This window comes from Pseudonaja textilis, chromosome 7, assembly GCF_049901715.1.
Source record: "Pseudonaja textilis isolate UNSWEBS1 chromosome 7, rPseTex1.2, whole genome shotgun sequence".
NCBI lineage: Eukaryota > Metazoa > Chordata > Lepidosauria > Squamata > Elapidae > Pseudonaja > Pseudonaja textilis.
Genome location: NC_141996.1, coordinates 64,608 through 90,145, shown reverse-complemented (window position 1 = coordinate 90,145; position 25,538 = coordinate 64,608). Strand labels below are relative to the sequence as shown.

The window sequence follows — 25,538 nt, the reverse complement described above, 5'->3', positions numbered from 1 at the left end:
GCGCCCGGTCGGCCGCTGTCTCCAGCTGGCCTGGACGGGCGGGGCGGGGCGGGGCGAACGGCGCGGAGCGGCCACACCCGGAGCGCGCGGGGAAGGCGGCGGCGGCGGCGGCGGAGGGCGCGGGGCGATGGACGATATCTTCACACAGTGCCGCGAGGGCAACGCGGTGGCCGTGCGCCTCTGGCTGGACAACACCGAGAACGACCTCAACCAGGGGTGAGCGGCGGGCGGGGGCAGCTCAGGAAGGAGCCGGGGCCGGCGGCCTTTCCCCGCTCGCGGTTTTTCCGGGAGCGCCGTTGCTGAGCAGCCGGCGGGCCTGGGTAGCGGGGAGCTGGGCGGCGGCGGAGCAACTCCGGCCGTTCGTTGGGAGCTTGGCCCCTGCGCCGGGCCGGGCCTCTGGTCGGTGGGGGCACTGGCCCCGAGGGCTGCCCGCGCGACCCCCGTCCCAGCGGAAGCCGTGGCCGACCGGAGCGCCTCCCCGTCCCACTCCGATCTCCTTTTAAGGGCCGCCCGCTGGCGCTGCCCGCCCAGGCGGCGGAGGAGGGAGAGGCTGGGCGCTGCCTCCCGCCACCGCTTCCCTCCCTCGCTTCCTCCTTTCCTGGCAGGGACGACCATGGCTTCAGCCCCCTGCACTGGGCTTGCCGCGAAGGGCGCTCCAGCGTGGTGGACATGTTGGTCATGCGAGGCGCCCGCATCAACGTCATGAACCGGGGAGACGACACCCCCTTGCACCTGGCTGCCAGCCACGGGCACCGGGACATCGTGCAGAAGGTGGGGGGTCGGGGCAGGGGCGGGTGGGGTGGGGGTGGGGGGTTGCTGCGGTTCTGATGCCCTGACTCTCCCTTCTCTCGCGGTGCAGCTGATCCAGTTCAAGGCAGACATCAATGCCGCCAACGAGCATGGCAACACCCCTCTCCATTACGCCTGCTTCTGGGCCCAAGAGCAGGTGGCCGAGGTGTGTGGGGGCTTCCAGGGGGGCTGCAGTGATCGGGTCGGTTGGGCTATGAGTAAGGGCTGTCACCCTGCCTCACCTTCCCTCCCTGTTGCTGCCAGGACCTGGTGGCCAGTGGGGCGCTGGTTAGCATCTGCAACAAGTACGGAGAGACACCCCTGGACAAGGCAAAAGAGCCCCTGCGGGATACACTGAGAGGTGCGCCCCTCTTCTAGCTGACCTCTGACCTCTTCCTTCTGCTTCTGCTGCTGCTGCTGCTGCTGCTCTTTGGTGGGAGGGGCAGAGTTAGCCCAAGGACCTGCCTCCCCATTAACCCCGCAGGCCGGTGCCATGAGTGATTCTTTTCCTTGTGTGAAGCAAGTCACCAGGCTGTCGCCTCGAAGCTCAGGCAACCCAAATTCGGTATGGAGTTTGGAGTTAGAACCAGGACCTTCTGGCGGGGATGGCACGTCTCCCTTGGCGTGTCTGGAGAGGCCAGGGCTGAGGACGATGCCATCTCAGGCCCCTCATGCATTGGGGCAGAGGACGGGGAGCTGCCTGCCCTCACAGGCACAGGGGAGGATCAGCTGCTGGCAGGCAGTGGTGCTGATAGGCAGCACAGCCCTTCTGAGGAGGAACAGCTGCCGCCCCCCCACCCCACCCCCGCCATTTGATCCAAGGGCACCGAGAGCAGGGCTTAGGTAAGCCCAGGAAAGATCTACTCCAGGGAGATTCTCAACCATCCAGGTCATGGCTGTCGCCAAGGAGCTTTTCCAAGAGGCAGCTGGACTTTCTGGCTTTTCTTTCAAGACGTTTCTCTTCTCATCCAAGAAGCTTCTGCAGTTCTTTAGAGCTTCAGAAGCGAAGAAGCTTCTTGACTGAGAAGTGAAACGTCTTCAAAGAAAAAAAACAGAAAATCCTGGTGCCTCTTGAAAAAGCACCTTCGGGACAGACATGACGTGCATGACAAAGAATTTCCATAGACAAGTAATTTGTGCTAAATAATCATTTATTAAGGAGAAGTAACAGAGAGATCTCGGTGTCCTAGTGGACCATCACTGAGCCAGCAACGTGTTGTAGCTGCCAAAATAGCCAACACAATCCTGGGATAATGTCAAGAGAAACACTAGTACCGCTTTATACTGCACTAGCGAGGAATGCTATGTCCAGTTCTGGTCTTCCCAATACCAAAAAATTCTGTGGCCTAAAAAACATGCACAGAATAGCAGCAACGAGGAGTCTGGAGGTATGAAGAACGTTGTAGGGGAAACAGGCGGCATAGAAAATAAGGAAACAAATGGCAAAGGAAACCGGGTGTGCCTGGCCTACCGAAGAGAAGGATTAGGGGGGACAGGATGACTCTCTTCCAGGACTCGAGGGGCCACCCCAGAGTGGAGGAGACTGACTTGTTCTCCAAAGCAGGGGTCACCAACCTTTTGGAGTTCAGGGACCACCAAACTCATAATTTTAGATCCCAGGGACTACTAACTGGTTCTGTGGGCGTGGCCTAATTTGTGGGTGTGACTTGGTGGTCATGTGATTGGCTGTGCATGGCTTGTATGTAAATATTATAAATATTTATATAAATATTGACCGCTGCTCCAAAGCACCTGAAGGCAGGACAAGAAGTGACACGTAGAGACGCTTGTGAAAGAGACAGATTTTCTGACTGGGAAAATTCAGTGGTTCAATGGAACAGCTTCCCTCCCAGGACTGTGGGTGCTCCATCGCTGGAGGTTTGACCAGGATTATATAAGGTCTCCTGCCTTGACCAGGGGGTTGGACTGGGGGACTTCTGAGGTCGCTTCCGGCCCTAGCAGTCTGTCTTCCACATTCATTCCATGAGGCCCCAAGGCAAAAACAGGGTTCCCCAGCAACTCCAGAGCTTTTTCAGTCCATCTACGCGTTGCGTTGGTTCCCCTCCCTCCTCCCGCCAGTTTCCTTGGGTAAATTTGGGGAGGGGTGACTGGGAGAAGGGATGGCGGTCAAGCCTCCTTTCCTGGGACGCTGCTCTCCAGCCTCCCTGACCATTCCCTCTGCTCTCCCTCCAGAGCGTGCAGAGAAGTCCGGCCAAAGCCTGACGCGCCTCCCCTACAAGGACACGTTTTGGAAAGGCACCACACGGACTCGGCCACGTAAGAGATGGGGAGGCAAGGGGGCTCCTGGGCCAGAGCGGAGGTGGGGGGCCCAACCCTCTCCTCGGGCCTTTCTCCTCTCCTAGGCAACGGCACCCTGAACAAGCTGGTGGGGATTGACTTCCGGCAGCTGAGCCTGGGCCACAAACTCAACGAGAACCAGTCCGGAGAGGTACTGCTCCCAGCTCCCCTGCCCTGCCCTGCCCTGCCCTCCCCCGGCACGGGGGTTGGGGCTCCCCCATTCCTGGCTCTGCCGGGTGCCCTGACCCCTCCGCTTCCCTGCAGCTCTGGAAGGGGCGCTGGCAGGGGAACGACATTGTCATCAAGGTCCTTAAGATCCGCGACTGGACAACCCGGAAGAGCCGGGACTTCAACGAGGAGTACCCCAAGCTCAGGTGAACTCGGGGGCAGTGGTGGCGGCGGGGGGGGGGGCAGGCTTTGCTCTGCCCCTTGAGCAGCGCCCAGGCCTGCCTTTGGAAGTGCTGAAGCTGACCTGAGCCACCTCTTCCTCACAGGATTTTCTCCCACCCCAACGTGCTGCCGGTGCTGGGTGCCTGCCAGTCCCCCCCTGCTCCGCACCCCATCATCATCACCCACTGGATGCCCTACGGCTCCCTTTACAACGTGCTGCACGAAGGCACCAGTGAGTCTTGCCCCTAGCTGGGGTGGGGGCTCCTTACAGCCCAGCAATGGGGGGTGGTCAGCAAGGACCCCAGTCACTGACTGGCTGCATGGAACCACCACTCTGGCCACATTACACCAGGCTGTTCCCACAACAGAAGCAGCCCAGAGTTGACGCTGAGCCATATTTTATGGAAACTGAGGCCTGGCCGGGTGAAAATACGCCATGCAGCCTCCCCCAGATTAAAATCACTTGCCCCAGGGCAACCTAAAGTATCCGTTGGACCACGTCCATTGGGGGGGAAGAGGAGAAATCCAGCACCTCCCTTGCAGTATGTCAGGTGGAAATAACCAGGAATGCCCAAGAGTCTGGTCTCCTGATGGCCAAGGCAAACTGGCACCAGATAAAAGTCCATTCACTGGGGGGCGGGGGGGGCAGCCATTTGGGTTTCTTTTGAGAGTTTAGCGCATCATCATCCAAAGTGACATGCTGGGTGACCCGGCCCTCGGCTTGGTCATCCCCTACAGGTCTTTGGTGAGGCACTGGTCTTCGGAGGGCCTGTAGGCAGCCCTTCTGTGGGGCTGCAACATCCCTGCCTGCTTCCCCTGGAGGCTGGATGTGGGCCAGGGTCCCTTGCCGCCTTTTTCCTTCCTCCTGGGGTATAACCCCACTGCACTGGGAGCCCCGACCTCTCTGGGTGCAGGGGCCTTGCTGCCTTACTAGAAAGCATTTCCACCCCTGCCAGTAAAAAGTGTGAATGCTTTGATGCCGCTTTTGGCTGGAATTCCTTTGCGAGAGGAGCTGTGGGAGAGCAACTGGCTCCACTTCTCTATAGAAAGTGAAATAAAAGGAGGGAGGGAATGTTCAGAACAAATCACTGATCCCCTGAACAGCCAGGGCATCTCTGCCAAGACCTGAACGGACACCGCCTCTTGCCCACAGGGCCTGCTTTTCCTTTCTTCTAACTTTGGGCGTGGCTTTGTGCCCTTCAACCAAGCCACTTTCTCTGGGTTAGTGGACCCAAGGGCTGGAGGTGCCTTTGGTGGAGGGAGTTGCCATCCCAGATGCCTGCTGCAGGGGCTGAGCAACTGGGAGGAAGGGCTCCTCTCCACCCATAAGGGTGGGCTTAACTCCCTGTCCCAAGAGCTGAAGTGGATGGCCGTCTGGGAACGTGGTGTGAGAGGAGTGCCCGGCAGCCAAAGTGGGCATCCAGGCGGTTGGGCTGCTCCAAGGCTCTGAGCTGGCTCCAAGTCTTGCCCCAAGTGGGCTTTGGGTCATCCGTTCCCCTTCAGGCTCTTTTCCCCAGTCCCTCTGCCTTTCTGTGGGACGCAGGCCCCATGGACCTGCCTGTGGGGTTTTGTGCCGGTGCGGGAGAGGGGCTTGGGCACGCCTGTTCTCTTTCCACCCAGAGCAGGCCATGGACTCACTGAATTAGAGGCAGGAGGCGGATTCTGATAAAGCCTTAGAAGAAACGTGGTGAGGTGAAGAGTGGCTTAATGCCCTGGGGCTGGGGCAGGATGGCCCCAAAGGCACCTCCCAAGTTCCATCTCATAACCTCCGGTTTGCTGAAACGGACTGCCCTCCGTCCCCGGTGTTCCCTCCCCTCCCCCCTCCCCACCTCGTTTCTCCAGACTTCGTGGTGGACCAAATGCAGGCAGTGAAATTTGCCCTGGACGTATCCCGGGGAATGGCCTTCCTGCACACCCTGGAACCGCTCCTCCCGCGTCACTATCTCAACAGCCGTGGCATCATGGTCAGTTGGGGGCAGGCAGGGAGGTTGGCGCACTGGGCAGAGTGGACCCCCAAGGCACAACCTCACCTGGTCTCTTCCCCGGAACAGATAGACGAGGACATGACAGCAAGGATTGGCATGGCGGATGTGAAGTTTTCCTTCCAGTGCCCAGGCAGGATGTACGCCCCAGCTTGGGTGGCACCAGAAGGTGAGGGGGGGGGCGGCGGCAAGGGATTCTCTGCTTCCCCTGCCAAGCACATCCGCAGCTTCTGCCATGCAGCTCCTCCAACCCTCTTCCTCCTCACAGCTCTACAGAAGAAGGCCGAGGAGATTAACCGGCGTTCGGCAGACATGTGGAGTTTTGCAGTGCTCCTGTGGGAACTGGTGACCCGGGAAGTGCCGTTCGCTGACCTCTCCAACATGGAGATTGGCATGAAGGTGAGCTTTGGTGGGAGGACGAAAGGGTTCTGCTTGGCTGTCCGGCGGGTGCCAGTGAGGTTCTGGTGTCTCTTTGTAGGTCGCCCTGGAGGGGCTGCGACCCACCATCCCGCCTGGCATCTCCCCTCATATTTGCAAGCTGATGAAGATCTGCATGAACGAAGACCCTGCCAAGCGCCCCAAATTTGACATGATTGTCCCTATTCTTGAAAAGATGCAGGAGAAGTGAGGGGGCCCCTCCAACAGCCACTAGCCGGCCCCAAGTGCCTTCAGGAAGAGCCAAGGGCTGGAGCGAAGACTCCCTGCACATGGTACGGATTGGGAGGGCAAGCTCCAGAAGGGGACTGCTCGGCCTTGCACTCTCCCTGCTACGTTCACGCCCCCACCCCGTATCTCTGGCCACCTCTCGTGCCAAGACCACCCTGCACTCCCACCTGGCTGTGCTACAGTTTTTATCTTTTCTACACAGGCCCAGGACAAAGCCCCCTGTGGCCCAAATAAACCGCTGTCACTGAAGCCTTTTGTGCTGCTTCCACGGGGAGGGAATCGGGGGTGGGGGGACTCAGCAGCCTCTGGCACCCGCATTTGAGCTGAGATGGGAACCGCATTTGCAAGAAATCCTTTTGCCACAGGGAGGTGCACCCTTCCCCCCACCAATAGGTAGCTGGGAAGAGGCACCTCTGTGCCAGAACAAAAGGCTAAGTTGGGGGAGGGGAAGGGAGGGTTGTCACTGCCCGAGGTGGGGGGACAGAGCAACAGTGCGGTGGGGGCTTTGGGCTTTGCAAGGAAGGAGGCAGGCAGGTGCAAAGCCCAGGGAGGGAGGGAATGAGCTGGTGCTGAGCGAAAGCTCCAGCCAGGTGTGCGCCCCCCCATTCAGTAAGCATCCTCTGCCCACCAGCAGCAGAGCGCCGAACGCCAGAGCCTCCTCGCAGGGCAGCAGGAGGTCCTGCCAGTAACCAGAGCAAGAGGGGGAGTGAGGGAGGGACTTTAATGAGGAAGGGAGTGGGGGAGGGAGGGGTTCTTAGGTGAAATAGTGGGGCTTCTTGACATTGATGCCGTACTCGGCCAGCGCAGGGGCCAGGTCCTCCATGGTCAGCGTGTGCTTCTTGTCCTGCGAGGAGGAGAGGCAGCAGCAGTCGAGGGGTCAACGCCCCCTCCCCAAAGCGCTCTCTGCCCCCTCCCCACCCACCTTGCTCTTGTTGCGCGAGCTGCAGGAGGCCGTGCCCTTCATCTTGCAGTGCTGCAGGGCGTCGTTGGCCACGTCCGAGATGAACTTCTGGGCCGCCAGCGAGACCAGCCGGATGCTGCGGGGAGGGAGAGAGGGTTGGCTCGGTTCAGCCGGGCCCGCCCAGGAGCCCCGGGAGCCCCGCCACACTCACATGCGCGGGTCCGACGCCTCGAAGCCGGCGCGGTTCAGGTAGTAGCCGGTCACGGCGTCCGGGATCTGCAAGAGCGGGGCTAAAGTCAGGCGCGCACGGGGCCCCGCCCGCAGCCGCCCCGCCCGCCCCGCTCGCCCGGCACCCACCGTGGGCGTGTAGTCCTCCAGCTGCAGCAGGAAGTCTACCAGCGGCGCTCCGGACGAAGCCGAGCCGGGCGGAGGGGCGGCGGCGGCGGCCTTGGCGTCCCCGTTGGCGGCGCCCGCGGGCGGCGCGAAGACTCCGTTGGGCAGCGGCGGCGGCGGCCCCTCGATGGGCTGCGCCAGGGAGGCGGCGGCGGCGAGTCCTGCGGGGGGACGCGTGAGAGCGGCCGGACGGCGGCGGGGGACCCCGCCCCGCCCCGCCCCGCCACTCACCGGCCGCCCCGCCGGCGGCCCCCGCCCCGCCCGGGCTGCCCTTGGCGCCCGCGTCCCCGGCGGAGGCGGCGAGAGGCGGCGGCGGGGGAGCGCCGCGGGCGCTGCGGGGCTGGGGTCGGGCTCCGCGACGCCCCCTCCCGTGCCGGCGCCGCCGCCGCTGCTACTGTTACCGCCCGCCCGCTGGCGCTCATGGATGCGGCGAGCTCCGGCAGCGGCTTCTGCGCAGGCGCGCCTGTCTCCCTCCCCGGAAGCAGGGCGGACGCGGTTCCTCCCTCCGGCGCGCTGCTCAAGGGGCGGGGCTGGTTCCTGCGGCGACCTCCACTGGGGCGGGGGCGGAGATGCGGCGGGTCTCCCGGGCCCCCTTCGCTCCCGGGGAGTCGCCTGGCGAGATGCGCCTGGAAACGGGCCCGGTGAAGACAAAGTCGGCCGTGCGGGGCTCCCCCTTTAGGGCCAGGCCGGTGGTTCAGCCGGACTGGCGCTCTGACCCAAGCCGCACCTCGAAGTGTCCCGAAAGAATAATTGCAGCCATTGCTTCGAGGCAGTTTTGGCAGGGCAGAAACGAGTCTTACGTGGCTGGTTCTCTCAAGGCCAGAGACGGGACAATCGAGGTCCAGCGAGTCCCAGCCTTTCTTTGCCGGCCCGATGAGCAGAATCTCGCCAAAGAAAAACCTGTCAGTTTGAACCTTCCCCCATCCCGTCTCCGGCTTGCAACGTCTCTTCTGCCGGGTCTCCCATTTGGGACCCTCATCCCCTGTTCCAGCCCGTCTGCCATCCACTAAATAGATTTTGATTATTGTTTTGATGGAGAAAATACAATCCAAATCTATACATAATACAAAATTGGGTGGGATAACTAACACCCACCTTCGACTCAGTCTTTTTACCTTTGGAACCGGAGGCACCTGTGTGAAGAGGTAAAAATGCAATTTTAGGGTGAATGGATGCAGTTTCTACAATCTGCAGCTTCTCAAGACTTGGGGGTGGGAACTCCAGTTTCTTCTCTTTTGTGCAATGCGCTTAGCTCTGGGTAATACATTTTTGGATTCAGAGAACTTGGAAGGATAAAGGCTAAGTGTCATGCCCCTGTTGGAGACTGACTCTGAGGGAGAGGAGGAACAGCAGACAAGGAGTGAAGCCTGGCTCTGGAGGTTGTGGAGGAAGCTGGGGAAGGGCAGAGGCCAGCTGGGCAGTCAGAGGAAGACCCAGGCCCATCCCCTCTCCATCCTAGGGCACGCAGGGAGGAGAGGATAAGGGAGAGATGTGAATGGCATGGTCTATGGGGGAGAGGGCCTTGATCATCTTCATGGGCTGCAGCTGGGAGAACTGGTTAAAAGGATGGACATGAGTATGGGCCCGTGCTGGAAACAAAGCATGGAAATCTCTAGTCTGTCGTTCCTCTGAGTTTGGCATCCTTCCCAGTGTGTGTTCCGATATCTCTGGACATCTTCAAGCCCTTATCTTGCCTGGTTCCCTTAATTGCTTCAGTGTGGTTTGTGTTGTTTTTACTCTTCATAATTTATAGGCATTTTTAGTTTAAACGGCATTTCCTCCTTTTCGTAACTACTTGTGGGGGAGGTTTTTTTGTCTCGTCAAGGATATTTGGAGCTTTGAAGCAAAGTGAAGGAATAAAAGGGTCTTCACCTGTTTTTGTGACTGTGTTTATTTTGTATCCCACCCTGAGTCATCACAGATAAGGGCCTGGAAACCCAGGCAGACTAGAGAGTAGAAATGAGAGGGGCTTGGTGCTCCAAGCTTGGTGGTTTCCTTGCAGACATTTCCTGATCAAAGTAGGTAATCGCATCAGTACTGGAAGGAAGGTGGGGGGGTTTGCTCTCATGTTATATACTAGTGGCTTGCCCTGTCAGTGCTGGCGGGAGCATCTTCGCCTGTGGAAAGGTTTAGCCTGAAGAGAGTCAGCAGGAAGAGAGAAGAGACACCCCCACCCCCCACATCACCCTCTTCCAGGCACTTCAGAGTTTCAGGATGTCCTTTTTATTCCAGGCAGATGACTGGACACTGGAACTTGCTTTCAGGGGTGCTGTGGGGGGGATTGATGCGGTCAAGCAGAGTCTGAGGCTTGTATCTGAATTCCTGCCACAGCCCCACCTGGCCTGGGATTTGGGGCAATTTCTCTATGGTGGACCCTAACCCTTGCGCCAAATATTGCTGAAGCGTCCATACTACTCAGTGCCAAGGCTTCTAGATGGGCCAGAGACTGTCAGCAGTGACCTGGCAGCACCAGTGGAAAACTGGTAGCTGGAACACTTGTGCTCAGAGAGAGGGTGGGGTTCTGTCGCAAGCCTCCCAGTCACACCCACCCACCCACCCTGTCCGTTCCCTCCCTCATCCTGATTGCAAAGCCAGCCACCAGCAAGGCCCACGCCGTGGCAGGCTAGCCCAGGAGGCCACGCAGCAGCAGAGGGAAGTTGGGGGTCCCCCAGCCTGTGACAGGGTCCCAGCCAGGGGCAGCACAGAAGCCCTGGCCTTGCACAGCAGCATCCAGACAGGACAGGTGGCATCCATGGATCACCTAGGGGGAGGCAGAGGAAGGGGGGCTTTGATCCCATGCCCAATATCCAGGATCCCGCTCAGCCAAGCCCGCCCCTCTTTGTAGTTGCCGTGCCTGACATCAAGTTCACAGGCTGCCCCTCCCACCAGGGATCGGCCTCCCAAGCTGCCCTCCCCCTTTCCCGGCACTCACGTCATAGAGGGCAGTGCTGTTCCCTCCTTCCTGGAGCCGGTACAGGGCAGGGTTGAGGAACCCCAAGGCAGGCAGCCCTCTCTCGAGGCGCCGGTCATTGATCAGGGCAATGATGCCCCCCACCACAGGAGTGGAGGCCTGCAATGGGGGAGGAAGCAGGAAGGTCACCGGGGGGCGGCGGGCTCCTCAGCCCAGCCAAAAGGCAACCGAGGCTCCGGGAGAAGGCCAGCAGGGAGCGAGGGCTGCATACGCACAGAGGTGCCTGAGACCCAGGGCATGGGGAGGTGGTTGGTCACCACCCAGTAGTTGTCCGAGAGGGCTGCCAAATCCGGATAAGCTCTGCCTGTGCTGTTGTAGTAGCTGGCGGGGGGCAGCTGACGCGACGTGCTCAGGAAACGCTTCACAGCCGTCACCTTTGGGCAGGAAAGGGGGCGGTCTGTCCACTGCTGCTCCAGCACGCTGCCCGCCTCCTGCCCCGCAGGCACAACCACACCAGCCCCATCCTCTCTGTGGGCCACTTCCCCCCGCAGCCATTATGCTTTGCCACCAAAGGGCCCTCAGGGTGGGGAGTGGCACAGCCCCTTGGCTCACCTGGTAGTCGGGCATGGGGAAGACGTTGCTGAACCCGCCTCCGCTGATGTAGTCTGCCACCTCAGCGCCCACCAGGAAGGGTTGCTGGAAGGCCGTGCCTCCAACAGTTGTCACGTAAGGGCTGCAAGGCAGGAGAACCATTGGGTGGCCTCTAGCTACCCACCTCACCTGAGGCAGGCAGGGGACAGGCGCCCACCCAGAGGCGGGTGCCTGCACGATAGGTGCTTGAGGGTCCTGGGAGCCAGGCAGATCAAATTCTGCTGGTCTTGGCTGCAACCCGCAACCCCTTCGCATTCTGCCCATCCCGTCGCTTCAGAGGAAACGGGCTGGGTGCCCAAAGAACCCCAGGGCCCTTCTCCTCACCTGGAGGCTGGGAAGCTGGGGCGGAAGACATGCTTGCCCCCCGAGACCGCCCGGCAGCCGGCCCCCGAGTCACCTAAGGGAGGGGGTCAAAGTAAGACTGGTCACTTTCCTCCTCCATTTCCGGCCACTTAATGTTTTATTTGATTGTTAAATTTATTTGCCTCCTTACTCTGGAAGTACTCTAGGTGGCTTACAACAATACAAAGGAAAACAACAAGAGCGTAAACTGAAATAACAGGACAGTAAAATAAAGAATGAAAAAGAACACAATGTGTGTGTATATAGCATGTGTATGTGTGTATGTATAGGTACGGGCAGATATACACTTTCTTTTGAGAGCAAGCAACAGAATTTCATTTTTAATGTGTCCCAGTGTGCTCACAGTAAAAAAAATGGCAATAAAAGTTATCTTATCCCTCTAGATATGATTACCAAAACAATGGGCAGGTGGCAAGCAGGGTGCAAAGGGGGTGGGGGAGTGGAGTCTGCCATCAATCCAACAGCCCCCACCAGGGTGGAAGCCCCCTCCCCCTCCCCGGTCTGGACCACAGGCCAAGTGGCAGGGCCAGTTGGGGTAGACCTCACCCAGGAGGGCAGGCCGTGCCAAAGGGCAGAAGGCTCCTCTTCTGGACCCCCATAGTTAGTTCTTTGACCAATGGGATCTGAAGTAGCCCTTCTCTGCCGGCATGAGTAGGAGGGCTTGCCTAGCAGGACGAGGCGGTTCATTGGGTACCAATGTGCCACTGAGGGGTTCAAAGGTCATAAGCAACACCTTGCTGGGCACTCAAGAAGCAGACTGGGAGCCAGTGCAGTTCGGGGGGCAGAGAGTGGGTCACACGGGCCCCCAAAGATTGTTCTCACTGCTGCACTTTGTGCCAGCTGAAGCTTGCAAATGGATTTCACGGGTAGCCCCATGAATAGCGCATTGCAGAAATCCAGAGCTCGAGAAGTCCTGATCCAGAAAAGGCCCAAACCAGAGCCGTGCAAAAGCTCTCCTGGTCATGACCATCGCTTACTCTTCAAGCAAGAGACGCAGATCCAGGAGAACCCCGAGTTGCCAACCGGGTCTGGACGGGTTAGGGCAACCCTGTCCATGGTTAAGGATGACAAACAGATCCTGAGACCCCAAACCACTCCGTTTGGCCAGGGTTGTGTTGAAGTCTGTTGCCTTCCAGGCAGGTTCACACGGACTCCAGGCATTGTGAGAGGGCAGAATCCACATCCCACGGGTCCCCAATGTTCAGAGGTGTGGAGCGGGGTCACCCCAGGTGACGGAGGGACTCTCCCAACAACCTCATACAGATGTTGAGTGGGACAGGAGAGAGTTTCAGGCCCCCTGGGACACTGCAAGTACATGGTCAGAGGGCTGGGCCTCGCCCTTCCTATCAACACCCCTTGGGATTGACCCTGGATGAAGCAGCTGAACCAGCGCAAAACTCTGAGGCCAGCCCCAACCCACGTAGCCGGCCCAAAAAGATACCCTGGAAAAAGCTCCCATGGTCAACGGTACCGAAGGCCCCTGAGATGTCACGGCCCGATCCCACCCACCCGCAAGGCGGTCTCCGTCCCACCGTTGGGCCTGGACCCCGACTGAAAGGGCTCCAGGGCATCTCTCTCCTCCAGGACCCCTGGAGTGGCTGCGGAGCAACCACTTTTCCACCACCTTCCTCAGAAGGATGGGGGACTGGGCGAAGGTTGCCCAGGCAGGTGGGATTGAAGGGTGCCTTTTTAGGGAGGACAACCCAGGGTCAAGGAAGGGGGGGAGAAGAGGCCCTGCCAGAAGCTCTCCTCGGGTCAGGGCTTGCCACCCACCGTTCGCCTTGGCAAGGCTGCCCTGCTTGCTGCATGGGGGGTAGCCACCCTTTGCTCCCAGCCTGGGGGGTGGGGGCTGCACGTACCTGAGGCGAAGAGGATGCTGATGCCGCGGGCAGCAGCCTTCATAAACTCCGTGTTTACCCGCTTCATGTAGGCCTGAGAGAGGCTGTCCTCATCGTCCCCGTAGCTGACTGAGTGGACCCACGGCAGCCCACTGGTGTTGCTGAGCAGGAGCAACCACTGTAGGAAGGGCTCCTGGCTCTCGTGGCGACCTAGGAGGAGGAGGAGGAGGAGGAGCCGCCCTTCAGCCAGCCAACCCTCCCCACCTCCACAAAGCCCCTCCCACACAGCCTCTGGCCCCTCCTGGGCCGCTGCACAGGTGAGCCCAAACAGGCCAGAGCCCCAGTGCCCTAGCAGTGCTGGCCAGGAGACATGGCCACCCTCAGCTGGCCTGTGCTCACCGGTGTTCCCAGCTGGGCCTGGCGGAGGAGAATACCTGCATTGCTGAAGACCCAGGTGGAAATGTTGGCCCCTGTGCTCATGAGGTACTCCACGTCCAGACTGGCCTCCAAGCCAGCCAAGCCAGAGCCCTGGGGCCCAATGACTTGGTCAACCCGGGAGCGGTGGGGGAACGTGCTGCCAAAGAGCTGCATAAATTCAGCCAGGTCGGCCTGGTGGAAGTACTGCTCTAGGAACTGGCAGGGAAGAAGCCATAGGGCTGAGAGGCTGCCCTCCAGCGGAGCCCAGAGATTCGCACACCGGGCATGGAGACAGCCAAGCCTGCCAGCCCCTTGCCCTCCAAATGCCGAGCGGAAAGGCTGGGCCCCTACCTGGGCACAGGCCTGGCTGTTGCGTGAGAAAGTGCCCACATCCAAGTGGGTCAGGTTGTATCGCTGGCGGAGCACAGACGGTGTCACACCCAGATGGAAACTGGACCGCCTGTCCTCTCCCAGTGGTGGCTTTTCCACAGCCCAGGCCTGGCTCACCACCTTCCGTTCGGCTGGGAAACGGTGCAGCCCCCCCACTTAGAAGGGGGGAGAAAGAAAAGCGAGGTCATTGTCACGTATGGCAGACGAGGCCCACCCAGCCCCTCCCCACCAAAGCCCCCTACCAAAGTCCACGTGGTCCACTAGGTCCTGATGAAGCAGGTAAGGCAGAGGGGACCTTACGACCCTGCGAGCCTCCTTCCCATAGCGGTGGAACTGAGCTCCCGGGAGCAGGCGCTCAGCAGTGCTGCCGACAGAAATCCAGAGCTCAGCCACAGCCCCCCTTCCCCCCCCCCACCTTTTTTCCGGCTCCCTAAACATGGCCCAACTCACCCGGCTGGCACCGAGCACTGCAGGAAGTCCAGGGTGCTGACCCTCTGGCAGTCACGGACCCCATGAGCGGCCAGCCACTTGTCCACGCTGCCCAGCGTCAGAGGAGAGGGGGAGATGAAGGAGCGCACTTCGGCCAGGGAGAGGAAGTGTCCTGGGCAAGGGGTCGGGAGAAGAGACACGTCTTCAGGGGGGGGGGGGTGTCCTCCTGGCCCACGTCCCCACAGGAGGTTTGGGAGGGGGCTGGTTGTGCTGCACTCCTCTGTTCCTCATCCCGCCCCCCTCCAGGGCTCTTCCAGGGCACCAGTCAGCCTAGGGCAGCAATGCCCCCTGTCCAAGGCTGGTCTGGCCTCTGAAATTCCCACCCTTGGAGGCAAAGCTTCCTGGAACCACCGTCCCTCCCACCCCCTGCAGAAACGACCCCATATCCCCAGGAAAGAGGCGGCTGCCGGCTGGACGAGCGAAGTCCTGGGTTGCCCTCCTTGGGAGAAAGTTGCGGGTAGAGGCCGGCCTCCCCAGACGTAGACGGCGGATGGGTGGTCGAGCCGCCTCAACTAGACGCCCCTCCCGCTTCTAGGGTCCCCGGCTACCAGGCTGGAAGTCGGAACTGGGCCCCTAAAGCCTCTCCACCGGGGCCGGGGTCCCCAGCCGATACCGTAGTCGGGCGAGTCGGGCGAGGAGACGCGGCGCACCAGCTCGCTCAGCCGCTCTACGTTCCGCTGCCGAAGCGCAAAAGTCAGGCTCAGCTGCTCGGTGGGGGCCACGCGGCCCAGAGAGGTCCATCCGTCGGGGATCCTGGGAGGAGACGGAGAGGGTCACGGCCCGAGAGCCCCGGCATCTCTCCAGGGGCGAAAAGGATCCAACCCCGGTGCGGCCGGCCCGGCCGAGTCTCCTGACGCCAGCAGCCCCACCGGCTTCACCCCTGAGCTTCTCGCTCACCGGAAGGGCTGGTCCGGCTCCGGAGCCCGGGCGGCGGCTGCGCCGGAGCGGAGGAAGGCTGCCGAAAGCAGCAGCAGCAGCAGCGGCGGCGGCGGCAAGCGGAAGCGCCCGGTCGGGCCGGGACTATGCGGCGGAGGGGGATCCAGGCAGGCGCCGCGGGCGAGGACGGCAGGGCGGCCCCTCGCCTCGCGCCGGAGCTCCAGCAGCGCCATTCCCACCAGCGCTGCCCGGAGTCAGGCGCCAGCTGTCACGTGACGGAGGGGGCGGGGGCGGAGAGAGGAGGCCCTCTGCGCGTGCTCGGAGGCCGCGCCGAGGCTCCGACTCCACCCGTCGACCGGGGCTTGCGGGGCGGCGCGGGTCTTTGGAAAGCCGTCGGGGAGGCTCCCTTTCCGCCTCGCTCCTTCCGCAGTTGCGGCCCCCCCCCTTCGGCCAGCAGCGGCTACGGGGCCCCCGCGCCCCCTTCGTTACCTCACACCGCTGGCCGGAGGGCGGGCCTGGGGTGCACACCCATTCTAGGGAAGCGCGAGCCCGAAGCTCCGCTGCAGCGCTCCGGGAGCCGCGGGGGCTGGAGAAGGTGGGTAGGGTCGTCCTGGGAGGATCGGTGCCTCTCTCGGCGGCTCCTGCGTAGGGCTGGCATGGTGGGGCGGGCTGGCTCGCCGGAGAACTCGGACGGGCCCCATGCTTGAGAGCAACTGGACCTCGCACAAAGCAGGCGTTTCGTTTATTCCCAGGCAGGCTTCATTTCCATCCGCAGCCCAGCTGCAAAATACAGAACCCCTTGGAGGTCATCTAGTCCAACCCCCTCCCCGGCTCAAGCAGTAGACCCTCTACCATTCTGAACAAATCTCTTCTAGGAAACCTCCAGTGTTGGAGCAACAACCCTCAACTTCTGGAGACAGAAGTTCCACTGGTTAATTGTTCTCACTCACAGGAAATTCCTCCTCAATTCTTTGTGCTTTTGGGCAGAGGACAAATTCTCATGCAATGGGGCTAGAACCAGGGAGGAGCTGGCTCTGGCCCACCTCCTTGAACCCTGTCAGGAGGGGGCCCCCAGCTGTCCCCCTCTAGCGGGCTGGATCTGTGGGGGTCTCTTTCCCTGAAGAGGTGGCTGGGGGTGGGGGGTGGGCTTGGCCCTCTTCCACCTGGCCCTTTTTTGGCCCTGACGGAGGACGCCGTTGATACCAGGGAGAACCTATGACAAAAAGGGAGAAACCCTTTGGTCTCCCCAGAGAAGCACCAGGTTAGAAAGCGGCAGGCCGCAATTTCAAGTCATGTAGAACTGGGAATCCTCCACATACTTAGTGAAATTTTATCCCAAACCATCAGAGCAGCTCCCCCAGCGCCTCATACGCATCTTAATTAGGAGGGGGGCCCTGTGACCCCACAAAAGAGGGGCTGGGCCTTTCTCCTCTTATCAACAGAGACTGGAACCAGCCCCAGAGGAACGTGATTCCCACTGCCAAATCAGTCCAGAAAAAAGGCCATGGTTGCTAGTACCTAAGGCCGCTCAGCGGTCAAGAGCAAATATAGGCTATATACCTATAGCAAATAAGTACTAGCCCTTCTCACTCCTAGCGGAGGCTGTCCGAGAGTACATTCAACGCCATCTTGGTCTCCTGCCTTCGTTTGAGTCCAGATAATCCGCTTTGTTAAGGTCTTGGGATTTAAGAGCCGACCAGCAGTGAAGCCGATGCAATATGGGATGATGCAGTAAGAACGAATCAGCATAGCATGGGTATTTCCCTTTAAGACTGGGGATGGGTTCTATGGGTTTTATACAAAGGCAGCCATTAGAGGGCATGTCCTCTCTCCTTGTGTCCGGTATTCATTGCAGAGTTCATGTAGAGAAGAAAGATTGCTTGTAAGGTATTTTGCCTACCACATATATGTCTGTATATAACTGTTGTATATAAACTACTGTTAAATGTCTGCGGCTCTTTGTGCTGTGTTTTGCTCCTGGGTTGTCGCATAATGGTAGTCATGCCGCATACGCACTGACACGCTTCATCCAGAGTCCCCTGAAGCCACCAGCTTTTCCAGCCCTGGAAGACTGGATAACAACTGCCCAGTGGGCTGGATCAAGTGATGGCCCCTGGAGAAGTGGGCTGCCTCCTTAATACTTTGCACTGGACGGACTCTGGTTTGAGCTGCTTCGGCGACAGACCGAAACTGTGTCTCTGCGTGGTTTCGATCCATGCTCGCCACTGGAGCACCCTGAGCCAGCTGGTTTTGGGGCTAAGCCACCCCGTAGAGGTGGTGAAGAAGGGGGAGACTGCCTGTAGGGTTGAGGAGAGACGCATCTCTCCTCCCCAGCTGGCCATTACTCCCTTTCCTGAAGGCGGTTGTAGCGGTGGTCAGAAATGGCCACCACAAAGAAGAACTGGACTGGAAAAGAATGTGCAGGAGGAAGATAAGAGAAAGTTTTGGTAAAACCCCAGGAAGAGAAAGTGAAAAAAGAAATAATAAGAAACAGCTTGGGACTATTTGGATTACTTGGTGATCTCTGGATTCTTGGTTATTGCATTTGAATGACTAAAATCAATTGGGTGGTTGTTTAAAACTGTTTAAAATGGCTCCACTTTTAGAAGAACTGAAAACGGAACTTAAAAAGTAGAAAGAAGATGCACAAGAAGAGAGAGGTTCTTTTGGCTTCGTATTTCAGTTCTTAGAAGTGGAGATTTGGAACTATGAGAAACAACAAGAAAGGCCTGCAGAACAAGAAGATTGGGACAAAGAAGTAGCCATCTTTAATGAACAAGTAATCTTAGGTGGGGGGAAAAAAGGAAAGGGGGGAAAGAGAATGGAAATTTTAAGATTGGGAAAAACAACCCCAAAAAAGAATAGAGTGAAAAATAAGTATAAAATCAGAAAGCAACAGAAGAGGGAAATGCAGAAGAGAGAATTAGAAGTAGAGAGACAAGGGGTAAAAAGGGGAGGGAGAAGAGAGGGAAGAAAGAAAGGAAAAGAAGTTATAAAGGACAGAAACAAAATATAGAGAAACGGCCTATTTAGAGATAATGGGTGAAAATCTAATGGAAAAAGGGATTCTGCAAAGGTACATAAGATAGTATTGTTAGAAATAGAAATAATTTCAGAAAATATGAAACTATGATTAAAATGTTTGATAAAATAGTTATCATAACTTAGTGGAATGCTTGTCAATAAATAAATGTAACAAAATGAATAATGATTTACAAAATGAAGAGAAATAAGGGAAAAATTAATTATGGAGATTATATGTGTCTTTAAGGAAGTATGATATTTAATTGGAAAGAAATGTTAAAGATATTAAGACATCTTTGATTATTATTAATGATAGAACGGAATTGGAATGGAATGAGGGTTTATAATTACATATATTGATAATCCTTTTTTTAAAAAAGAATATAGTGTGTATTATAAGAATGTACCAAGCATAATTCAGTTGGAAGTTATGTATTATGTATTATATTGAGGGTCATAAGCTTAAGGTATATATTGAAGTTTAAAAGTTGAATGGATATAATTAAAAGATATAAAGGTGTCATACTCCAATTAGTTACTACAGGAGAAAATTTGTTTCATGAGAAAAGATAATATGAAATTGAAACAACAGACAAAAGTATAAATATAATGATTTGAATTGAGATGAGATAAAATAAAATTGAGAAAATTCAAAGAGGGGGGGAAAAAGATATGGAATAGAACACAAAAATGAGCATGAAATTGAGTTTGTGTCTGTATAAAGAAGTTCAACCCGGGACCATGCTATTTTCAAAAAAGATGTTTTGTATTTTGTGTGTGTGAAAACCCAAATAAAACTTTATTTAAAAAAATAATACTTGGCAGGACCATCCCCTCCCTCATGGAAGAGCACATTCTCCCCCCACTTTCCTAGGCAGCTTTGACCTGTCAGATTTAACAGATCCATCAGAGTTGGAAGGGACCTTGTAGGTCATCTAGTCCAACCCCGCCCGAGAGACCGGACTTGTGATGGCTAACCTTTTTGTCGTCATGTGCTGAAAGTGCGTGCGTGCATGCGTATGCATGCCTGCACCCATAATGCAATGCACGCATGAACCCCGCCCGCACAACTCCTGCCCCCTGTGCACGCACGTCTCCTGCATGCACCCCACCCCCTGCACGTGCACAGCAGATACCCCAAAATCAACTGGCTGGCGGAGGGTGGGCAGACCTGCGCAGTGGAACTGAGCTGGGGCTACAGCTCAGGTGCTGGCAGAGATGGCTCTACATGCCATTTCCGGCATATAGGTTCACCATCATGGCCCTACACCCTTCCTGACAGGTGGGAGTCCAACCTCTTCTTGGAAGCCTCCGGAGATGACGCTCCCACAACTTCCGAAGGCAACTTCTGTTCCATGGGTTGATTGTTCTCCCTGTCAGGAAATTTCTCCTCCTTATTTCCAGGTTGAATCTCTCTTTGGTCAGTTTCCATCCATTATTCCTTGTCTGGTCTTCGGGTGCCTTGTAGAATAGCTTAACCCCTTCCTCTCTGGGGTAGCCCCCCAAATATTGGAAGACTGCTCTCCTGTCTCCCCTGGTCTAGTGAGGACTAGCTATGCCCAGTTCCTGTCTGATAGCTGTCAGAAGCCCTCCCAGACAACCGTGGAAATTCTGAGAGATTTTGTGTCAGAGGTTTAGCATGTTCCTCACAGGGACTCCTAGAGGAACCGCTACTAGTCTCAAGGGGTGCCTAGGTCACCCAAAATAGGGCCGAGTAGCCCTCTACAAACAAAGTAAGGGTGGAGAAATATTCATCACCCTTACCCCCCGCACTCTGAAGCCAAATAGTGACTCTTGCAGCTCTCACAAGAAGGGGGTGTTGTGCAGCCGCATTGATTGGCACCCGTGGTGGGGGTCAGTTTGGCTGGCTCTAGAGCAGGCTTGTCCAACCCGCGGCCTACGGGCCGCATGTGGCTCAGGTTGGCTCGTAATGCGGCCCAGTGCCCACCCCAACCTTCATGCAAGAAGACGAGCCAGCGAGGAGGAGGAGGAGAGGCAGGCGTGAGGCGGGGTGAGGCAAGCGCCACGCCAAGCAGCAACAGAAAAGGCGGGCACCATCAGAGCGCTCCTCGTGCCGAGGCAGCCGCAGCCCAAGAATCCCGCTCCGCCACCTCCTGCTGTTGCCGCCACCACCACTGCTGCCGCCGCTGCTGCCGCCGGAGCTGTTGTAGCGGCTTCTGCCCCTGCTGCCGCTGCTGCCAGAGCTGTTGTAGCGGCTTCTGCCCCCACCGCCGCTGCTACTGCTGCTGCACCGAGCCTCCCGGTCCTCGCCTTCCAGTCCTGCCACATCGAGCCGGGCCATTTGCAGGAGGAGAGGTAGGCGCGAGGCGGGTGAGCTTTCTCCCCCCCCCCGCCTTCCTTTCTCCCTGGTTGACCATTTTTTATGATATGAAAAAAATGTTTTCTATGGTTTTTTTGGATGATCAGGTATCGTTACTGTTATTTTATTTTATGTGCGGCCCAAACCAAATTTTCATCTTCTAATGTGGCCCAGGGAAGGTGAAAGGTTGGACAAGCCTGGTCTAGACCATTTGATGTCCTGTCTGGGCAATCATATTCTGGCATCTCCATTTTTATTAGGAATTTCAAAAAAGTACTCTGGTTTCATTTTCCGTTCCAGGATTTTTGAGCTTTACGGTTGTATTTTCAGCTATGGACATTTTTTCTGTTTCTCAGCTAAGTTACTTTGCAGAGTGAGTCATATAAATTAAATATTTACATGGTAAGTAGCAGCAGCACCCATTGTTGCTATATTGCAAAAATTCTGCAAAATTATATTAGCTCTCAAGTGAGCACACAAACTCCCAGTGTGCCATTACTGCTTTTTTATTGTTTTCAGCCTTTTCAATTTTGAGACCCCTAAAATATGACTCCCCTAAAATTTGACTCCCCTTGGTAGTCAGAACATCCTGATTCAGATCTCTCTTGCAGGACCCAGATTTCCAAGTTGCCTCTTGACCAGCTGTTACCACTAAATTGATATTTTACCTTCACCAAATGGCTGTGGAAAATTGCTAAGGTTGCATGTGTTCAACCAATTGATTTCTTTTTAACTCCCCTTATTCAATATGCATTGGCTTTCCAGCCTCAGCCCGATGTCTTCTTTTTTTAAAATAAACTGTTCCAGATGCCCCCCCCCCCGAAATAAGTTGGTTTCTAGTTGTGCCTGCTGCTGTGAGAAGTGTGGGGCAGGGGAGCTCCTGGTGGAAGAGGGCCCACAGCAGCAGCAGCGCCACCCAGGTTGTCTTTCTGGCTCTTGGCACCCTCTTCCCCAGGGCAAGTGGGCCCGCCTGGCACCCGAGGACATGGGAGCCCGGCTGGACTGCCTCTCCAGCCGCTTCTCTGCTCGGGCACAGCAGACAAGAGAGGTCTGGTTACACGGTGTGGTTTATTATTAAGGCATTAATTATGTCAAAAACTTGGCACTTGGGTTCTGGCCCACCAACAGGAGGACCAGGATGGGCAGTGCCCACCACTTGGGCTGTCCAGCCACACGCAAAAGGATACAGAGAGAAAACAGGACAATAAATAAGAGGGGGGGCCTCCCCTCCCCCCACCGGAGTGACAAGCTGAAATGAGCTTGCAAAGTTCAGGTTGTGCCTGTGTGACAGGAGCGAAGGTGCGGAAAAAGGGTCCTTTGGGTTGAAAGGCGACAGCGTTTGCCCTCTCCCCATCAGCCCTTCTGGGATTTCCCATCCCACTCCACCCCCATCCCCTGAAGGAGGAGCTCAGTGTGCAGCGCCCTCTGGAGGCAGCAGGGAGGGGACCGGAAGGACTCCGCACTCCCATCCCATCCCCTTGGCTCTCCCACCCTGGAGCCCCCCCCCCCCGCGTGGGAAGGCCATCAGGAGCCCAGAGAAGAGCCTCGGAGGGCATCCAAAGGAACCCCGTTCTCTGTGAGGCTAGGGGCGTCCTGGGTCTGCATCTGAAGCGGCTTCTGCCTTCCCAGGAACACCCTGCACCCACTCCCGCTGCTATCGGGGGAGGGGCAGAGAGCCGGAGGGCCTTATTATTGCTGTAGGTCGATCAGTACCATCTCCAGTTTGGGAAAGAGTTATTGCATGCTGCCGGCAGGGCTAGAGAGGCAGGACACTGTGTTGCCCTCCACAGCACCATACAAACTTCCTGGATAGGAAGGGAGAGTCAGGGCAGCCACGAGAGGGGGCCATATCTTTCTGCCTCTGCTGCCTGCAAGGGGGAGGCCCAAAGTCCCAAAGTGCAGGGTTGGCGTGACTGGCCTTCCCTCTGCTGGACATCCGGCAGAGCCAGCCCAGCCCATGTGCCATGGGGAGAGTGTGCCATCTAGTCTACGTGTGCTCTTGCAAGCAGACCCCACTGACAGGCACGCCCCACACAAAAAGTCTCCCCTCCCTCAAGGCCAGGGAGCAGCGGGACCCCACGCAGGGCAGGGCTGGCATCCTGCAATGTGGCTGCTGCTCAGGCCCCTGTGCCCGGCTGTTGCCAAGGGCAACTCCTGGGCTAGCCCTAGATGCGAAGTTCCGCCTCTTCGGGGGCCTCCAAGGATTGCTCGATGCTTAGGGTAGAGGAGGCGGTGGGCCCCTGGGAGACCCCAAAGGGGGACACCATGGGAGATCGGGCGGCCAGAGGGGAGAGGGAGGGGGAGAAGCTGGGAGACATGGCTGCCGAGGAGAGGGAGCCCTCGTGACTGATGGGGGACCGTCGGAGGGAGGACAGGTGGGGGAAAGCCCGTCCGACTGCTGGCTTGGGGGGCACCGACTTGGCACCGGGGTGAGCCACAGAAGTGATGAGGGGAGGAGGGTCGATGCGGGGCTTGGGCTTGGCAGGAAAGGGCTTGCGAAGGGAGCTCTCGTCCTTGAGGCGGGCGATCTCCGTGAACACGCTGGCCAGCGGCTGGAACTGAGGACACCAATTCAGGAGATAGTCCCAGTTGTAACTGCCACGCAGCTCCTCATCACTCGCCACAATGGCAGTCAGGGAGCCATCCACGCAGGGCTTCCCATCCTCAGGAAAAGAGTAGTCCTTGGCAGAGGGGACGCTGAGGCCACAGCCAGAGCCCAGGTAGGCCCCGCTGCTGCTGCCACCTTCGTCCCGATAGAGCTGTGGGGGCTGCCCAGGAAGCAGCAGGCTTGGTCCCTTCCTGTTCTTGAACCAGTGGGTGGCATCGAGCGTGGCCGGCTCACAGGAGATGTCAGAAAGCCGGTCAGCGTCTGTCTGAATGCCAGAATCAGGCCCGCGTGCCACCAGATGCTCCTGCAGTGAAGAGGTGATGCTGGACATGCGGGGGCATTCATTGATCATACGGATCTCGTCATCTTCAGCAGCTTCGGCTGACCCTCGCCCACTCGAATGGGATGGGTCCAGTGATCCCCCTCTTGTGGTGTAGCCCCCCCCTGAATCTGTGCTATAGCCAGGCAGTGCCTCATGGTACAAACAGTCCCCCCCAGGCAGGGCTGGGTCTGCGTGGCCCAATTTCTGCAGGGAGCCACTCTGCATATGTGCCAAATCAGCCTCCTTACGGCCACAGCCCTGCTGTGAACGGAGGAGAGCGAGCACAATGGCCACGGCGGCCAGCACCACCACCACGCTAAGCGAGGCAGCCACCGCTATCACCAGCAGCAAGTTGAGATCGGGCATCAGACCAAAGGCTGTGTGTGTCACATCGATGGTGACCTGAGTGGAGGCTGACCGAGAGGCACGCAGGGGGCTGTGGGCTTGTACCTCCAGGACCATTTGCCGTGGTTCTGGCCTGGTGGAGCCCCCTGAGGGTGCCTGGCTGTCCATTCGCAGATACAGGATCCCGCTCGTTTTGTTGATCTCAAAGAACGGGGATGGCTTGGTCAGAACATAGAGGACTACCCCATCCGGGCCCTCATCCTCGTCTGTGGCAGTCACATGCCCTATACTTTGGCCCCGACGCGCCCCCTCTGGGACATCAAAGTGGAAGCTTGAACTGAGGAAGACGGGGTCGTACTCATCTTCCCCAGTGACCAAGACACGCACCGTGACTGTCGCAGAGCCATTGCCAGGATCCGTGGCCTGGACAAGCAGCTGGAAAGCCTTGCTGCGCTCGTAGTCGAAGGGCAGGCGCGAATGTAGCTCCCCAGAGCTGCTGTTGATGTCAAAGGCACCCCAGTCCTCTGCCTGCAGTAGGGCATAATGCAGCTCCCCAAAGATCCCAACATCAGGGTCCACTGCACGGACAGTGGTAACCAGGCTTCCTGGAGGTAGGTTTTCCCTGAGGCTGGTGCTCAGCATGTTTATTGGAAAGTAGGGAAGGTTATCATTCACGTCCTTCACCTCCACAGCCACGGATGCCAGGGCAAAATGCCCACCTGCTCCATCTGAGGCCTGAATCACCAGGCTGTGCTGGGTCCGTTTCTCACAGTCCAGAGCCTTGGCCAGGCGAAGTGCTCCAGAGGATGGATGCAGCTGGAAGAGTCCACTGGGGTCACCGGAGCTGATGCTGTAGTGCACTTGCCCATGTGGGCCCAAGTCAGGGTCGTGGGCTGCCACCCGCAGCAGCTCTGTGCCAGGCATGGTGCTCTCACTCACCACCATATGATAAGCAGACCGCCCAAAGACAGGCGGGTTGTCATTGACATCCAACACGGTGAGAATCACAGGCACTAGGGCACTGTGCTGTGGCACTCCTCGGTCAGCCACTGCCACAGTGAGGTTGTAGAGGGCCACACCCTCAAAGTCAAGGGGTTCAATCAGGACCAAGGCACTGGCTTCACCCACGTGGCCTTCCAGCTGGAAAGCATGGCCTCTGTTCCCACTCACAATAGTGTAATCCAGAGCAGCATTGTCCCGAGTCACGTCCGCATCTGTGGCTTCCAGGGTCAGCAGGATCGTTCCCGGGCGCAGGTCCTCTGTCACAGAGGCATTGTACTGAGGCTTCAAGAACTGAGGCCTGTGGTCATTCACATCCAGGACCTGAATCTGCACAGAGGCCCAGGCCGAGAGGCTGGGGAGACCCTTATCACAAGCTTCCACCACTAAATCCAGCGTGGGATGTTCCCGCTCCAGCATCAGACGTTGGGTGGTGAACAAGGTTCCTGTGAGGCAGCAGAAGGAACAGTCAGGATTTGGAGAGAAGACCTTGGTGCAAGAAGGGGCTGGGGTCAAAGGCTGCTAAGGAGGCATGCAGCTGTGTGCACCCAACCCAGGGATAACCT

The 25,538-nt window shown here is 57.8% G+C and overlaps 4 protein-coding genes and 1 long non-coding RNA gene across 7 annotated transcripts in view; 2 read left to right on the top strand and 3 right to left on the bottom strand.

The window, feature by feature from the left end:
* The first annotated feature begins 73 nt into the window (after positions 1-73).
* ILK (integrin linked kinase) lies at positions 74-6,374 on the top strand. The gene is made up of 12 exons (XM_026721608.2): positions 74-216; positions 606-771; positions 860-955; positions 1,054-1,150; positions 2,983-3,066; positions 3,153-3,238; positions 3,352-3,461; positions 3,582-3,709; positions 5,320-5,441; positions 5,529-5,628; positions 5,728-5,858; positions 5,938-6,374. Exons 1-12 carry the CDS (start codon positions 128-130, stop codon positions 6,085-6,087), a joined length of 1,359 nt encoding a protein of 452 aa, XP_026577393.1. The 5' UTR covers positions 74-127; the 3' UTR covers positions 6,088-6,374.
* Positions 6,375-6,833: 459 nt separating this feature from the next.
* Positions 6,834-8,179, bottom strand: TAF10 (TATA-box binding protein associated factor 10). Its single transcript, XM_087937869.1, is given in 7 exon segments — positions 6,834-6,969; positions 7,048-7,162; positions 7,238-7,302; positions 7,384-7,580; positions 7,651-7,743; positions 7,746-8,031; positions 8,147-8,179. Coding segments are annotated over 7 exon segments (879 nt in total). The 3' UTR covers positions 6,834-6,879.
* Positions 8,180-9,292: 1,113 nt separating this feature from the next.
* On the bottom strand, positions 9,293-15,626 carry TPP1 (tripeptidyl peptidase 1). Its single transcript, XM_026721602.2, has 12 exons — positions 15,376-15,626; positions 15,092-15,231; positions 14,440-14,590; positions 14,232-14,353; positions 13,951-14,144; positions 13,617-13,815; positions 13,204-13,392; positions 11,306-11,378; positions 10,943-11,063; positions 10,606-10,764; positions 10,352-10,489; positions 9,293-10,180 (listed from the first exon to the last, which is right to left on the bottom strand). Exons 1-12 carry the CDS (start codon positions 15,585-15,587, stop codon positions 10,043-10,045), a joined length of 1,836 nt encoding a protein of 611 aa, XP_026577387.2. The 5' UTR covers positions 15,588-15,626; the 3' UTR covers positions 9,293-10,042.
* A 44-nt stretch (positions 15,627-15,670) lies between these two features.
* On the top strand, positions 15,671-18,216 carry LOC148125203 (uncharacterized). The gene is made up of 2 exons (XR_015744228.1): positions 15,671-15,949; positions 16,107-18,216. It is a non-coding gene; the product is annotated as an uncharacterized LOC148125203 (long non-coding RNA).
* A 3,531-nt stretch (positions 18,217-21,747) lies between these two features.
* Positions 21,748-25,538, bottom strand: part of DCHS1 (dachsous cadherin-related 1) — a 31,843-nt gene continuing 28,052 nt past the window's right edge. For 2 of the 3 annotated variants that reach the window (XM_087936845.1, XM_026721658.2), the window contains exon 21: positions 21,748-25,418. In XM_087936845.1, coding sequence (XP_087792971.1) covers positions 22,864-25,418 — 2,555 coding nt within the window. In that variant the 3' untranslated portion in view covers positions 21,748-22,863. The remainder of the gene's footprint in view (positions 25,419-25,538) is intronic. The other variant, XM_087936846.1, reaches the window with a different exon arrangement.

Excerpts from the sequence above, each read along its gene's own strand:
- ILK (XM_026721608.2), top strand. The coding sequence starts at position 128 with ATGGACGATATCTTCACACAGTGCCGCGAGGGCAACGCGGTGGCCGTG. Across the intron at positions 3,462-3,581 it reads GAGGAGTACCCCAAGCTCAG|GATTTTCTCCCACCCCAACG; the intron begins GTGAACTCGGGG and ends TCTTCCTCACAG. Across the intron at positions 3,710-5,319 it reads CGTGCTGCACGAAGGCACCA|ACTTCGTGGTGGACCAAATG; the intron begins GTGAGTCTTGCC and ends TCGTTTCTCCAG.
- TPP1 (XM_026721602.2), bottom strand. The coding sequence starts at position 15,587 with ATGGCGCTGCTGGAGCTCCGGCGCGAGGCGAGGGGCCGCCCTGCCGTC. Across the intron at positions 15,232-15,375 it reads GAGCCGGACCAGCCCTTCCG|GATCCCCGACGGATGGACCT; the intron begins GTGAGCGAGAAG and ends GTCTCCTCCCAG. Across the intron at positions 11,064-11,305 it reads CCCAGCTTCCCAGCCTCCAG|CCCTTACGTGACAACTGTTG; the intron begins GTGAGGAGAAGG and ends CCTGCCTTGCAG.